Source organism: Pyrus communis, chromosome 9, assembly GCF_041283825.1.
Source record: "Pyrus communis isolate YQ-2024b chromosome 9, ASM4128382v1, whole genome shotgun sequence".
Lineage (NCBI taxonomy): Eukaryota > Viridiplantae > Streptophyta > Magnoliopsida > Rosales > Rosaceae > Pyrus > Pyrus communis.
In genome coordinates this window covers 2,128,611-2,146,088 of record NC_142573.1, presented here as the reverse complement: position 1 = coordinate 2,146,088, position 17,478 = coordinate 2,128,611, and the positions used below count along the sequence as shown (strand labels likewise).

The window sequence follows — 17,478 nt, the reverse complement described above, 5'->3', positions numbered from 1 at the left end:
TTCAAGGTTCTTGTGGATATTTCCTATGGTTAACAAATCTGAAGCAGTCGTTGCATTTATAAAGTTCCATGCTTTTGTATTAACTTAATTCAACACTGAGATTAAATGTTTGCAAACTGATGGAGAGGGAGAGTATATGAGTAAAGTGTTTGTCAAATTTTTGGAATCAAAAGGGATTGTTCATAGAATATCATGTCATATACTCCTTAACAGAATGGCATTTCTGAGAGGAAACATAGACATGTGATAAAGACTGCATTAACTTTAATGTCTGAAGCAAACTTGGATCCATTTTTCTGGTTTCATGGCTGTTCATATGCAACTTTTTTTATTAATAGAATGCTACGTAAAGTGTTACAAATGCAGTCTCCATATCAGATGTTGTTTGGCAAGATCCCTGATATTTATAATTTATAAGTGTTTGGGACAGCTGTGTATCCATTTCTCAGGCCCTATAATGCAAATAAGCTACAAGTAAGGTCTGTTCAATGTGTTTTCGTTGGTTATGCTCTGGGCTATAAGGGAGTTATATGTTACAATATTGAAACAAGAAAAATGATTCTAACAAGGCATGTCATTCATGATGAATCAATGTTTCCCTATAGAGTTATGGTTAGTACCAAGTTCAGTAAAGGTTCACAGTTTTCATCTACAAATCAGAGATATGTCACTGTCTTTATCTAAAAATAATTCTCATTCTGTTGGTAGATTGAACTCATTGGATTCAGCATCTATTTCAAAACATTTATCACTGTCACAGGGTGCTTCATCAACCCAAAATCCTCATCCCATCACTCCTAGATCTCATGATGTACCACAAATGTTGCATGTCCATAATTATACACAACTTGAGGTAATTCTACCTTTTTCATCTTCCATATCATCTCCTCTTGGTGAATCAAGTAATGCTTCTGTTCATCCAATGGTCACTAGGTTGAAGAGTGGTACAATACCACAGAGGAGTTATAAGGGATATTTAGCTACATTGCCTGAACTTCAGTCACTTCAATTAGCTAAAGACACTTACTTTGGTGGAGGTTTTTCCTTTTTGGTTGTTAACAGTGATGCTGCTGAACCATCAACATTCAGAAAAGCTGCTACAATGCCACGGTGGCAAAGTGCAATGTAAGAAGAGTGTGACTCTCTTAGTGCTCAAGGAACTTGGGAATTAATACCACCACCTAATGATAGGTCTATTATTGGCAGCAAATGGGTATACAAAATAAAAAAGAATCCAGATGGCACAGTTTCAAGGTACAAAGCAAGGCTAGTGGCACAAGGTTTTTCACAGGAGCAAGGTGTTGATTATTTAGAAACCTTTAGTCCAGTGGTGAGACATACCACAGTTCGAATTGTCCTAGCATTCGCTGCCATTAACCATTGAGATTTGAGACAGCTTGATATCAAAAATGCATTCCTGCATAGTGAATTGCAATAAGATATATATATATATATATATATATATATATATATAACAACCTCAGGGATTTGTGGATATAACTAAGCCAACACATGTCTGCAAACTGATTAAATCTCTCTATGGGCTTAAACAGGCTCCAAGAGCTTGGAACTCTAAGTTCACAAGCTATCTACCTGCAATGGGTATTAAATCTTCAACATCAGATTCTAGTTTATTTGTCAAAAAGTGTGAAAATGACATTGTCATACTACTTCTCTATGTAGATGACATTATCATTACTGGTTCCAATTCCAATAAAGTTCAATGGATAATCTCAGAACTGTCTAAAGTGTTTGAGATTAAAGATATGGGTAGATTGACATATTTTCTTGGTTTACAGATCAATTACAAGTCCAATGGAGATATTTGTGTTAATCAGTCTAAGTATGTCAAAGATCTTCTTCACAAAGTTGGTCTGGACTCCTGTAAACCAGCACCAACACCATGCAAACCTTATAATCCTTTGCTTCTCACTGAAGGATATCCATTATCAGATCCCACTTTATATAGAAGTATTGTTGGATCACTGCAATATCTAACCTTTACAAGGCCAGATATTGCATATGCAATGAACACTATATGTCAATTCATGGCTAAACCAACTGAGGTTCATTTTGGGGCAGTTAAAAGGATATTAAGGTTTTTAAAAGGAACCATGCAGCATGGAATCACATTCTCAGCTAATACAGAAGTGGGGATTAATGCATTTAGTGATGCAGATTGGGTTGCAGACTTAAATACCAGAAGGTTTGTCACTGGATATGTAGTCTATATTGGATGCAATCCAGTTTCTTGGCAATCAAAGAAACACGACTATGTGTCAAGAAGCTCTACAGAAGCTGAGTATAAGGCCTTAGCTCATACAGCTGCTAATATAGCGTGGATCAGAAGTGTGTTAAAAGATATGGCTGTAGTATTGAATTATTCCCCTGTGATCTATTGTGACAACAAATCGGCCATTGCTCTAAGTGCAAATCTAGTGTTTCACTCCAGGATTAAGCACTTAAGACACATATTATCATTTTGTAAGGGAGAAAGTTCAAAAAGGAGATCTCCAAGTTCAATACTTGTCAACTGAAGACCAAACTGCTGATATTTTAACTAAGGGGCTGCATAGTCCATCACTTCTCAAGCATTCTTTCAATCTCAAACTAGGAAACCTAGTTGAGATTGAGGGGGGATGTTGACTAATATACACATAAGCAACATACCACATCAGCAATCCATATTAGCAAGGTTGTTATCCACATCAGCTAATCTGTTAGTTAGACAGTTGGGATTGTAGGAAGCTATAATGTGGTTATTAGTTTGTTAGAAACTTACCAAGAAAGCATAGAGCATATATAAATAGAGAGCTTCTATCTCTGACTTGTATCGAATTCATTCTGCAATATACAAATCCTTATTTCATTATCTATCTCTCTCTCTCTCTCTCTCTCTCTCTCTCTCTCTCTCTCTCTGCAACTTGGTATTACTTTGTTCTTCTTCTTCGATTCATAGTATAGTGTTAATACCAATCACCTGCTACATGGGCATTGTAAAGTATAAACCAATTGAATTTCCAATTACAATAAGCTCTTTTTCATGTGAGAACTGTTGTGCCTTGGCCCGTTCGTTAGTGCGGAACCGAGATTCAGATTACAACCTCACCAAAATCACACACAGTTGAACAAAATAAAATACAAGAAATAAAGACACCGAGAAATTTACGAGGTTCGGCAAAAACCTGCCTACGTCCTCGGAGATATTGCTCTTCACTATGAGAAAAACAGTACAAGTTACACATGAGTTAAATCGACATAACCCAATCCCATATCCCTTGTACACCCACTCACAGAATTTTCCCAAGAGCCTCACTCTACCCCAAGAGTTCTTTCACAAGAGATCTTTCACTCTAGCTCTCTTGATTTCTCTCACCCTTACCCATGGTAGAGCCAAATGCTCTCACCATCTCTTTGGATGCTTTACATCTCTTCATCCCTCTACCACTCTCTCTTCACCCGTGCCCCTTCTTATGCCAAATAATTATGGCTTTGAAAAAGCCACAAAACATGGCTTTGAAAAAGCCACAAAACATGGAGCAATTTAAGCCACAAAACAAGGAAACATAATCCTCATCATGATGTTCCCTCATCACTATTGTTTTGTTTCCTAGCCTAATTTGGCCACTATCCAACAAGAACACATTTCGCAATTTGAAAGGACCAATGCCAATATCAAATCCTTTTTTCTCTACTGCATTGCTATTGTAATTCATTGTAATTGCAACTAGTTATTCCTGTTAGCACCAACACGTACGACTACAACTTCAACATTCTATAAACATCATTGGAATCAATGTCAAAACACATAGCAACCCACATACCTTGAAATCATCATTAGCAACCTCTGGTTGAAGTTTCCTCACTTGAATCTGCAAGCCTCCAAGTTTTCTAGCTTAGGGATTTTTTGTTAGTTCATAACCTAATTTCTAATGAGGTTCGTCTTCGAAATTAAAATTAACATTGTTGTAAGATGATGTTTTGCATAGAGTGAAATTATGATATTCTTGCTCTTACGTTAGACATCTTATATATATAGAAAACCGGAGGAAAAGTGCACAGTGGTAAACAGTGCAAAACAATGCACATGCGGACGAAAACTTTGGTGTCATCGGCTTTGACCAAAAAAATTTGATGAAAATACCCCTCGGCCAAAAAAATCAAAGCATGAAGTATGAATGCATAAAATAATCCAAGGGTAATTTGGTAAATTTATTTTAAAATAATTTTGTCATAATTGGGATCAACGTTGCACATGCAGCCAAAATTTTGGGGTCACGCATGGTTGGACCAAAATGCCCTTCAGCCACAAAAAATCACAACAGAAAAATTGAATGCACTTGGTAATTTGACTATCATAAAATATAATATAAATAAAAGTGGGAACAAAGAAAAGAATAAAAAAATGAAACAGAAGAAAGAAAAGAATAAACAAATGACAAAAACATTTAAAATGTATAAATCACGAGTAGCGTGCTGTGATTCAAAAAATGCATTTTGCACGTGATTGTTTATTAAATATTATTTCTCAATTTTTAATTAAGAGGTGCATAGTGTCGGTTATAAAAAAGTTTTTCGTACGCGTATAATAATGTGATTCAATTAGTTGACAAATGATCATTCTTTTCTTTATAAAAAAAAGTTTTTCGTACGTGAATAATAATGTAATTAATTAATTGTCAAATGAATTTTTTTTTTACAAATAATATTATTTATACTAAAAAGAGGGAGTGAGCTTAACCTCACAATGAGCTAATAATAATGTAATTCAATCAATTTTTTATTAAATATCATTTTCTCTATTCCTAATGTAAATTTTATACAAATCGATTTTATTATGTTAATTCAGCGACTTTAATTGGTTTATGAGGGATTTGTTCTAACATGATCGAAAAATATTCATTTACTTTAAATATTTAATTTTTCTTTTGTCAATTTACATATATAAATATATTTAAAATATGTAAATCGCATATAACACATTATAATTCAAAAAATACCTTCGGCATGTGCATAAGCGCATAAGGTTAGTATGCTAATAAAACAAAACGGGAGAAAGTCAAGAGATTCTTATTTTACTTTTTTATTTTAGCTTCTCATGTCATGATAGCAACAGTCTAATCATCTTAAACATGTCGGTCAATATTTAGACGAACATGTATTTTGTCTGGTATCATCATGTAGAGAATAAAAAACCTGCTTGTTACAATGAAAATGAACGGTAAACTCATTTGTCTCAATCAAAGCCTAAAGCAGGAAATTAAGTAATTGCTTTGTTGTTCACAACTGATGGATCATGCCAGAAGTCTTATTTTTTCTTTCCATTGAGAAAATATATTATGTTTTACGAACCTATAAAACCAGTGCAGTTGGTAATCAATCGCAAGTGATAAAATAATATCTATGTGACAAAATTGATAGCTAGCAGCACCGGTCCACAATGAATTTTAATTAGACCAGCCCCGTTGACTGTCGTAAAACTAATAAAGTAATAACTTTAATGATGTAATTAGCAGCAAGCTAATAAGACTCTTTTTCTAATCTAGAGATGTAAATAATGTCAAGGGTGAAGAAAGTTAGTTCCACCATAAAACTAATTAACAATATATGAAGTAGTTCAACCTTTTATAAGCTCATATAAGATTCATTCTCCTATCAATATGAGACTCATTCTCAACAATCCCCCTCATGTGGCGAATTTTCAAGCCTAATGTGTGAGAATTTCCAAGCTTAACGCGTGGACAACACAACAGGATAGTGTAGCCGTTTGGTTTCACATGGGGGAGAAGCTGCTCTGATACCATAAAGAAAGATAAGGTTTCACCTTAAAACCAATTGGCAATATTGGAAGTAGCCCAACCTTTTAATTACGAGCCCATGCAAGATCCCTCCTCTCATTAATATGAGACTTATTCTCAACGTATCACATTTTTAAACTATATTGGTATATCATCTTATATGATAAGTGATGCCAACATAGAATTAAATAAAGGGAGTTTTAACGAAACACTCACAATACTGTTCACTTTTAACGAAAAACCACATTTTTACATTTTTTAGGTACTATTCACTACACCTTTATTTGTCATTTTTCATTAAAACTAAAGTTTTTTTAGACTTTTTGTTAGTTTTCCTTTCAATAAATTCATTAATTGACGTGACATGTACACATTACTTGCCACGTCCACGTTAGATAGTACACCAACGTACTACAAAAATGTAATATCCCTGACATTTTTCCTACATATAATACATTTTAGAAACCTAATTTTCTCACAAATTTTGTCTTTAGTATCTTTTGTACCATTTTTACTGAAAAAAAAAGTATCTTCTACAGATAAAAGAAAGAAGGACATAAAAACCACATGATATAAATATGTAAGCGTTATTGGCACTCCAAAAATCTCATTCTACACTCCCCATAAGTGTATTTTTCTTTCCTAATATAGAAAGTTTGGAGTGTAGAATGAGATTTTTGGAGTGCTAATAACAATTCCCTATAAATAAAATAAAATAAAGAATAAAAGAAAATATAAATGCCACCTTAAGCATAGATATATTGCCATAAGGAAGTGAATTCCGAATACGCCCCATTTTTTTAAGCTGTTAGATTGAATAAATGAAGAAAAAAAAAATAATGACTAAAATTAAGAAGAGTGCAAAAAGTAAGAAAAAAATGTGTGCAACAATTACTTCTAATTATCATATCTTAAGAGAAATTTTTTAGTGTGTCGTGAACAAAACTAGGTACACCAAAGTCATAATACAACTAGTTAAATTTTTGTACTTGATGTACCCGACCATATTCCTGGAACACTGCTCACATATTCAGGCCATTTTGATACCACCTCAACATTAATGCATACGACACAAACTTTGTCATATTACTAACTAAAGTCAACGCACTTTTATGTATATATTAATTGCTTCCTCATACGGTATCATCATCAACTACATTGTAACGTACTTGATTATATACTAGGAAGGTGAAGCTGCAACTGCTAACCTAAGCCTATAGACCAAGATTGCCTTGGGATCGTTGGAAACCCTAATGGATTTGGCAGCGGAGATAGGAAGAAGCGTAAGCTCCTCTTTCCATCAACATGCATCAAGTTTCAGAAGCACTTCAGATGTGAGATCCATCAACGACAACAACGACGATGAAGTTGAGTTGCAGTGGGCTGCAATCGAAAGATTGCCAACGTTTGAACGTCTTACAACCTCGTTATTTGATTGTCGTAGGAGCAATGCAGATCAACATGCTGATGAACAAGGTAAGAGGGTGATCGATGTAACAAAGCTAGGGGCCCTAGAACGCCGGGTGTTCATTGACAAACTTCTCAAGGAAATTGAGGCAGATAACCACCGTCTCTTACACAAACTCAAAGAAAGAATAGACAGGTAAATTATAATTAGACCGATCTGTGTATACATCAATTGTCATAGGCTCCAGTGAAGAATTAATCTATAAGAAGTACGATTAATTCTGAACTTGTTATCGTTATATCAATTTTGATTAGGCATTTATATAGTTGTATTTTTCATAACTTTCTGTTAGAAGATGTACAAATTCAAATCTCCTCCAATCACCATCAACATCACCATACTTATTTTGTTTTTCAATGCTGCCATCTAACAGTTATTCCTGTTATCCCCTATTTTCTTTCAAATATATAAACTTGATCCAGTTAAAAAATATTTAAACAATATTTTAAGATATATACTATATACGTAAATACTAAATTTGTAAACTTACTTTTTATTTTATTTTTACAAACAATAAGATAAGTTACACTAGATGCATTTAAATTATGGAGATGGAAGAGAGTTTTTTGAATTCGGAACAAAATAGGTTGCGGGTTAATTAAGGAAGAAGACCACCTATCCACCATTGCTATTAACTACTTCTACACAACATAGAAAACAATCATGGTACAAAATCAAAATGAATGAATTCTCAATCCCGATAATATGGAAAACACGAATGAGGATCTTCTCTAGATCTTTTTTGTGAGGATTTCGGAAATCCTTTAATCACATTCGTTCATCATAAATCGTGTGATCAATTTTCGTTAAGTACTGTTTATATTTAATTTAAATAAAAATATTTACAATGATTTCTGACCGTATAATATACGATAAACGAATGTAATTGAAGAATATCCGAGATTCTCACAAAAAAAATCTGGAGATGATCCTCATTCGGAAAACCCAGAGACTTTTGCTGTTGGCGTCAAAGTTTCATAACAAGAAATATGTTTTTTTTTTTTTTTAAATCGTCCATCAGCATTGTTATAATAAAAACTTGCGTCTACAATTTGTTCCCTTAGCTGGCGCATGCTTGTTTTTGTGCATATATTAAATCACCTAGAGGTTAAAATATAGAAAAATGGCTTATCGATTAAGTGTCCGACGACTGACCTTTTGCAATTTTGTAGAGCGGGATTACAATTACCGACAGTGGAAGTTCGATACCAAAATTTGTTTGTAGAAGCAGAATGCGAAGTAGTTCAAGGAAAACCCCTCCCCACACTATGGACTGCGTTCAAAAGTATATTTTCTGTAAGTGTTATATTCATCTATATTTGTATCTAACCAAACTTCGAATGTGTACGCTTATCTTACGTTCTCGGTCTCAAACCCAAATAAAGAAAGAGAGGAGGGCGTTGAGTAGTCAACAGCCGGCATTCTAAATTTATGATATTAATTTGTATCTAATCTGCCTAATTAAGGGATGATCTTTCTTGAAATTAGGGTTCCTAAGATAATTTACACATAACGTGCGCGACCAGCCTCTTGAATGAGAGATTTTTCAGTGTGCCAGTAACACGGTCCAGTACACATGTAGCAATACAATTGGTTGGAAACTTGATTTTTTTTCTTCAGCAATTGTATTATTACACTTCGTATAACGGGCCATATTTTGAACACACCAAAATTTCTCCCCTAGAAGTTCAGATTCTTCGGCTGCATTCCAACTAAATAAATCGTGGTTTTAATTTGCTAAGTTAATATAATTAAACATGGATACTGTCCCACGTAAATAATAAAATTGAAATTAATAACAATAATATTGACGGGTACTTGAAAAAATTCATATTTCAGAGTTTGTAGTACCTGCAATATTCTTAGTATTCCTATTGCATTTGCAGCACGTGATGCAGCATGCATGCCAGGCATATATAAAGAAACTTTCATATACAGCAGATACAAAAAATAATAGTTATATTTGTTTCAAAATGTTCTTTCTTACATTGAATTATGTAGTCCTTTTTCTTCTTCCCTTCAAATGATCCATATTCTGTTTATGATTTTGAATAACATAACTGGAATTGTCATTTGATGTCAATATATAATGGTTTGGACTTGGACAATTGCATTTTCAAGAGCACCAAGAATCCCCAAATGTTTGAACTGCAGGCTATGACACAGATAGTTGGCTGCAAGCCTCAGGCATCCAAATTAGAAATTCTCAAAGGTGTCAGTGGCATCATCAAGCCATCAAAGTTAATATTTGATACAGATGCGGCTGATAAAAAAAAAATTGATTTTCGGACATCATTTTTCTCTCCATGCACACCTCTGTTTATTTTTAACTTTTAGATTGAACAAAGCAAAGGAGAAGTAAGAAATAATAAAAAAGTTTGCAGAGAGAAAAATGGTGCATACTAATTTATCTTGATAAAATTAATGAGAGGAGTTTGGCTTCATAGAACTTCATGTTTATGATTGGAATAAATCACTATGTAAAGATCATGTCTATAAAAAAATCATTAAAACTAAGGCAATTCAGTCATTCAACTGCATTAAATATATGGACGGTTCATAATGCTATTATCGAATATGTCCATCTTCTTTTGTATAGTTTGATGACTAAATGATCTCATTTTATTGATTTTTTGTAGAAATAATCTTTATAGAGTTATTTATAATATTAACGGGGTTTCGATCATAAGCCTGAAATTCCTTGAATCGGCTGTAAAGTGAAAGGAGCTCCTCCTCAACTATTGAGGAGCCAAATTAATTCCCAAATTAATCTGTTTCTTCGACTTTTACAGTGACATAAATAACTTCACATTTCATGCAGGCTGACTCTATTGCTTGGCCCTCCAGGCTGTGGCAAAACCACTTTACTACAGGCACTTTCAGAAAAACTTAACCACTCTCTCAAGGTTCTCTAATCATTTACCAAACCTTAAATTGTACAGAAAAACAACATGAGCATATTAATAAATGCATGCATAAATTTTTAGGTCCGAGGGGAAATTACCTACAATGGTTATAAGTTCAATGAGTTTGTTCCTCAGAAGACATCAGCTTATATAAGCCAATATGACCTGCACATTTCTGAGTTGACTGTGAGGGAAGCACTCGACTTCTCAGCGCGTTGTCAGGGTATTGGTAACCGAGCAGGTAGGCCATTTATGCATCTTATGGCCAACATCATAAGTTTATAAAAAAACTAGTTTCATCTTTACAATATAGAAGCTTTTTGCCATTGAAGATATAATGAAAGAAGTCAGCAGAAGGGAGAAGCAATCAGGAATTGTCCCAGAGCCAGACATTGACACTTATATGAAGGTATGGATTTTTCAGATACACGTTTCTTTCGGTCTTTGGCAATGTACTGACAACTCGAATAACAGGCCATTTCAATCGAAGGGTTGAAAAACTCTCTCCAAACAGACTATATAATGAAGGTAATTAGTTCTTATTTCCAAGACAAAGTTCTAACCTTACTCCAACTGACAGCAACTTTGGTGCTGCGTACTTTTCTTTTGTTAGATTCTTGGGTTAGATATTTGCGCTGATACAATCGTAGGCGATGCAATGCAACGAGGGATTTCCGGTGGTCAAAAGAAAAGACTGACAACAGGTTTTGTCAATTACTCATCAGCACCTTACTGATAAATTCTGCATATATATAGTATCTGTGTGTGTGGAAAGGGAAGAGGAGGAGGAGGAGGAGGAGGAGGAGGAGGAAGAGGGGGGAGGGGGTGTGGTGGAGAATGCATGAATAAGTATCCAAAATTATCATGAGGCTCTGGTTTGCTGAATTTATCATAAATGAGTATAAATTTTGGCATATATACAAATATTCTGAATTTATCATAGATATATATACTGAAGCTTCTTGATCGTTTCCTCACTCAGGGGAAATGATGATTGGTCCGGCAAGAGCTTTCTTTATGGATGAGATATCAACAGGCTTAGACAGTTCCACTACTTTTCAGATTGTTACTTGTTTGCAGCAATTTACACACGTAACAGAATCCACCATTTTGGTATCACTACTTCAGCCAACACCAGAGACATTTTCTCTCTTCGATGACATTATTTTAATGGCAGAAGGAAAAATTGTATATCACGGGCCTTGCAAAGACGTAGCAGAGTTCTTTGAGCACTGTGGTTTTCGTAGCCCCCCACGAAAAGGCATTTCTGACTTCCTACAAGAGGTATGAATCCACATTTGATTAACAAAATTAACATTATGTAACCATATATTGTATATTCTGATTGATCTGAGCTACAAATTTTTGGTGCAGGTGGTTTCTCAAAAGGATCAAGCAAAATATTGGTACCATGAAGGCCAACCCTATAGCTATGTTAGTGTTGACATGTTTGTAAATATGTCCAAGGACTTTCATGCTGGAAAGAAGCTAGATGAGGAACTTTGCAAGCCTTTCGACAAATCTGAGCACCACAAAATTGCTTTATCATTCAACTTCTACTCATTAACAAAATGGGAACTATTAAAAGCATGCACGGCTAGAGAATGGCTTCTTATGAAACGTAACTCATTTGTTCATGTATTCAAGTCGGTGCAGGTAATGAATAACCCTTGATCTATCTGAATCCTAACTCATTTACGTCACACTTCCTCACCACTTGAATTATTTCATTCTACAGCTTGTAATCGTTGCGCTGGTCACAATGACAGTGTTTTTACGCACATGGATGGATATTGACGAGGTGCATGCAATGTACTACATGGGTTCTTTGTTTTATGCTCTCATTAGACTGATGACCAATGGGGCTGCAGAGCTCTCAATGACTGTCTCTAGACTTGCCGTCTTCTACAAGCAAAGAGATTTCTATTTTTATCCTGCTTGGGCGTATTCCATTCCAGCTATCATTTTAAAGATTCCATTTTCATTGTTGGATGCTTTTCTTTGGACATCTTTGACTTATTACGTCATCGGTTACAGTCCTGAGCCTGACAGGTTCTTCAAGCAGCTCCTTATTTTATTCCTTATGCATCAAGTATCAATATCGTTGTTTCGTTTGATTGCCTCATTGGTTCGGACTCCTTCAGTAGCAGCAACCATCGCTCTCTTCACTTTAATTGTAATGTTTCTGTTTGGCGGCTTTGTGATTCCGAGATGTAAGATTTTTCACCTATCACTTCATCCGAAATTTAAAAAAAAAACTACCATTTAATTTGTCAATCTAATAACCATTTCAAAATGCAGCTTCTCTGCCTGCTTGGTTGGAATGGGGCTTTTGGATTTCGCCTCTAACATTTGGAGAAATAGGTGTTTCAATAAATGAATTCCATGCTCCAAGGTGGAAAAAGGTGAAGGAACAAGTACTATACTTTTAAATAATGAAACCATATCAAGGTAGTTTAATTTGTAGAGGCAGCTGTTTTGCCTCCTGAACTTTTGTTTACATCAATGCTTATTTACTGGTTGTTGTGACGTGCAGATTTTATCTTCCAATGTCACTATAGGCCAGCAAGCACTAGAAAGCCGTGGTCTAAATTTCGATGACAAGTTTTATTGGATATCAGTAGGAGCTTTACTTGGATTTTGGATGGTTTTTAACCTTGGTTTCACCTTTGCACTCAGTTTTTTGAAATGTAAGTCTCTACCAATGAGACATTGAGATATGAAAGATTTGATAACTAACCATGAATCCATTGAAGATCTTATTGAAATTTGACCCTTTTTTGTCAGCTCCTGGAAGTTCTCGAAAAATCATCTCTCACGCAAGGTTCTCTAAGCTTAAGGGAAAAGGAAATTTAGATGCTTCCTTCCAAGAAAAAGAATTAACTTGTGTAGATACTCACACAACTTCTGCAGAACCTATAAGTATAGCTGTGATACTTCTTACTGTTCAATTGATCTTCAAATCATTTAAGAAATGTGCTAATTAATTACAAATTATCTCAAATTGTTCAGGAATGGTCTTACCTTTTGAGCCCATAAGCATATCGTTTGAAAAAGTGCAATATTTTGTTGATACACCAAAGGTAAGCGCATTATTTTTTAGTTCTTGATTCTGCAAGAATGTTGTATTTGAATTAAAAAGATCTGATTTAACCGTTTCTATTCAACAGAAATTAAAAGATCAAGGTTTTTCTCCAAAAAGACTACAGCTTCTTCAAGATGTAACCGGTGCATTTAGACCTGGAGTTCTTACAGCTTTAATGGGAGTTAGTGGAGCTGGAAAAACAACACTGATGGATGTCCTTTCAGGAAGAAAAACTGGTGGAACCATCGAAGGAGACATCAGAATTGGAGGGTACCCTAAAGTCCAAGAAACATATGCCAGAATATCCGGTTATTGTGAGCAAAGTGACGTACACTCTCCACATATTACAGTCGAAGAATCAATAGCATACTCAGCTTGGTTGCGCTTGCCCGTCCAGATTGATAGGCCTACTAGATCTGTAAGTTATTTTTTAAACTTACAAGGCATGTAGCATGTGAAACATAATATATTCATTTTACATGCATAGATAAAAACAAAAGTTATGATTCTATAAGATTTCAAGATGATTTGAATTGATCCATCTATTTCTCAGCAATTTGTGAAAGAAGTTCTTCAAATGATAGAGCTTGACGAAGTCAAAGATGAATTAGTTGGCTCGCCTGGTGGTAGTGGGATATCGACAGAGCAACGAAAAAGACTTACAATAGCGGTAGAGCTTGTTTCAAATCCATCCATAATATTTATGGACGAACCAACCTCGGGTTTAGATGCTAGAGCAGCTGCTATAGTCATGAGAGTTGTGAAAAATATTGTTAGCACAAGGAGGACAATTGTATGCACTATTCACCAGCCAAGTATTGATATCTTCGAAGCATTCGACGAGGTGATTGACTAGTGAGATTCTATACATGAAATAGTTATTTTTCTTGTAGTACATAAATAGGAAATAACATATCAGGTTATTCTTTGTACAGCTTATTCTGATGAAAAGAGGAGGACAAGTAATATACAACGGGGAGCTGGGTCGAAATTCAAGTAAGCTTATCGAATACTTTGAGGTAAAGTTATTTGATGAAATGAACACTCTTTTCCTTGGTTTTCATATCTGATTGACTGATACACAGTTCAATTATGTAAACTCTCAATTTTCTCTCGCTTTATGTTACAGGCTATTCCCGGTGCTCCAAAAATCAAAGAGAATTACAACCCAGCAACGTGGATGTTAGAGGTCACCAATTCTTCTGCAGAAGCTCAACTTGCCATAGATTTTTCTCATCTCTACAAAGACTCACACCTATGCCAGTGAGCATTACTACATTATCATATACAACATATGAGCTTTACTCAAAACACTTCCACATTAAAAAATCCATTATATTGTTGAATCATCTTACTGAATCAAACTTTTTGTGCTATTCAGGAGGAACAACCAACTAGTTAGAGATCTCCAAATTCCAGAACAAGGCTCAGAGGAACTACATTTCTCTACTCGCTTTCCGCGAAATGGGTGGGAGCAATTCAAAGCATGCTTATGGAAGCGGCATCTCACCTACTGGAGAAGTCCGAGATACAACCTGGGGAGATTGATTTTTACTGCAGCATGTTCTTTGTTATTTGGAGCACTTCTTTGGCAGAAGGGACAGAAAATGTAAGTCCATCAACTATGAAAATTAATAAGTCTTATGGTTCTATGAAGTCATATTTTAACAATTTATTAAAATACCTACCATCTAAAACGCTTTTTTTCTTTATTCCGAAGAGATGGTGAACAAGATTTCTTCAACATTCTAGGAGCAATGTTCGTTTTACTTCAATGCATGGGAATCGGCAACTGTTCCTCCGTTTTGCCATTCGTAGCTACTGAGCGCAGTATTGTATACCGAGAAAGGTTTGCTGGAATGTACTCTTCATGGGCATATTCGTTTTCACAGGTGATCCTATTCCAAATTCATTCCTAGACCATATTTTAGCAATTCCAAAGTTGGATAATTTTACTAAAACTCCTATATTTTTCAGGTGATCGTGGAAATTCCATATATAACGCTACAAGCGGCTTTATTTTCGACGATTACATATCCGGCTATAAATTTCCACTGGTCACTCTACAAAGCATTTTGGTATTTCTATACTATGTTTTGTACATTGCTCTGGTTCAACTTCTTCGGTATGCTGCTTGTTTCTTTGACCCCAACTTTTCAAGTGGCTTCAGTATTGTCAAGTTTCTGCTACACTATGTTCAATTTGTTCTCAGGATTCCTCATACCTGGACCAGTAAGCAAACTCTTATCTTTACTTGCTGAACAAGAAACAATTTCGCATACTAGTGGATACGGAAACCCTAAAAAAACTTAACTTTGATTTTCCTTCCTCTTGCAGAAAATTCCTGCATGGTGGATTTGGGGTTACTGGATTTGCCCTCTAGCCTGGTCCTTAAAAGGTGTTCTCACTTCGCAGTACGGCGATCTGGAGAAGGAAATAGTAGTACGTGGAGAGCAAAAGGCAATTGGCGCTTTCTTAGAAAGTATTTACGGGTATAACTACAACGATCTAGGAGTTGTAGCAGCTGTTCTTTTTGCATTTCCACTAGTCTTTGCATTAGTTTTTGCAGGTGCAACGGAAAAATTAAACTTTCAGAGGAGGTAATTATAATTAATAACGTCTTCCAACCTACTGAAGTTGCAATGCATCCATATACTGTAACCACTTCAGCTAAAGTCAGTGTTGAAGGAATGGGATCCCAGCTGCTTGGCCTCATCAAGATTAGTGATTCTCTGTGTACAAGAACTTCTCTGTCTGAAATTCCTTACCAGTGCCTTATTTTTTGCTTTTCTGTCTCACAATCTTCATTTCAGTATTTGTCCAAGTGTTCGTAGTAATTTCTTTATTCTCTCGTGTAGTTTTTTCCTCGCTAATAAAAATTTGGCACATTATTAATGATATGTTTACTTAGAACCAGATAGTTCAGTAATAGGAATTCACATGACTATTTTGGTTCCATATGCTCTATTTATTCGACATCAATACATTAACATATACTTTTCCGCAATCTCACAACAATTAATAATGATATTGTGTGCGATGATCGGTCTATATGGAGCTTGTGCCCCATGTTTATGACCAGTTCTTATCGTTTTTGGGCTTACATGTATCAGCCTTACGGTGATTAGCAGGTCATTTTGTATGTCAATATTTATTTCTTCTTATATTTTTAGGTCATTACCAAGGCGGTTTGTTTTAGCTCGTTCGGTCAGCCTTGATATATATAAAACTGACATATCACCAATCTTACAAACGATACAGATATAGTACTCAACAAAGCCAAAATTGTCATACATTAATCGAATTTATTTGCCTCATTTGCCCTTTCTGTGTCTAAATAAACTCTTTTGACTTTTGGACAACCGTCTTCCACCTACTGAGGTGTACTTTTTAGGTTAAAGGTGGCAAATTAATTTTTTGTATTTTTAACATGTACCCGTTAAAACACGTTTAATTTAATGTGTATTTTTTTCGACCTATCTTCCACCTGCTGAAGTGTACTTTTGCACAAATCCGGATTTTTGTAGGATTCTCTTTATAAGGATCTCAAAGATTTATAAATTACATTTGTTCATCCTGCAGTTATAAATTATTTTAAATATTTTTATTTAAAATTAAATACAAACGATACTTGATAAAAACTAACAGCACAATATACGATGAATAAACATAATTTACAGATCTCTAAAATCCTCTTCCAAAGATCAGAAGAGGATCCTGTTGACTTTTGCACAACTGTCCTCCACCTACTGAAGGCCAAACCTTCCACCTCATCCTTCCACTCCGCCTTTTTTGGTCTGTTTTCGGGCCAGAGAAAGGACAGACATAACAAAAACAAAACCGCACTTGTGATTTGGTTTGATTTGGTTTAGTTTGGTTTTGTATTTTTTTTCCTTTTAAGGCATATATTAATATATGGTTGATGAGTTCGTTCAAATAGTCAACTTGCCGCGTTGTTTGCTTATAAGTTTGAGATTGTCGACTAAAGTCAATCGATTGCTAACTTCTGCAGATTATTCCAATTTCAGGGCATCTAAAAACTTCCATGAATCTTTTGTACAACAGGCCAGCTCGAGTTTATGGCACAGACGAGGGTAAATTTAACTGGTTTCGTACAAAAAATCAACAGAACTTGACAAATGTGTTTGGATGAGAATGATTGGCAAATGTGATATAATTGACCTTACACGAACTATGTGTAAGGTACAAGCTTAAAAACGT

General features: G+C 35.1%; 1 protein-coding gene across 1 annotated transcript; it reads left to right on the top strand.

Moving 5' to 3' along the window:
- Positions 1-6,972: 6,972 nt before the first annotated feature.
- Positions 6,973-16,201, top strand: LOC137740827 (pleiotropic drug resistance protein 3-like). Its single transcript, XM_068480635.2, has 23 exons — positions 6,973-7,401; positions 8,439-8,562; positions 9,421-9,506; positions 10,088-10,172; positions 10,254-10,413; positions 10,505-10,581; positions 10,647-10,700; positions 10,786-10,876; positions 11,155-11,456; positions 11,547-11,828; positions 11,911-12,385; positions 12,474-12,577; positions 12,709-12,862; positions 12,960-13,094; positions 13,185-13,255; positions 13,343-13,675; positions 13,811-14,101; positions 14,193-14,276; positions 14,387-14,520; positions 14,639-14,866; positions 14,978-15,149; positions 15,235-15,489; positions 15,595-16,201. Exons 1-23 carry the CDS (start codon positions 7,052-7,054, stop codon positions 15,859-15,861), a joined length of 4,314 nt encoding a protein of 1,437 aa, XP_068336736.2. The 5' UTR covers positions 6,973-7,051; the 3' UTR covers positions 15,862-16,201.
- Positions 16,202-17,478: the final 1,277 nt, after the last annotated feature.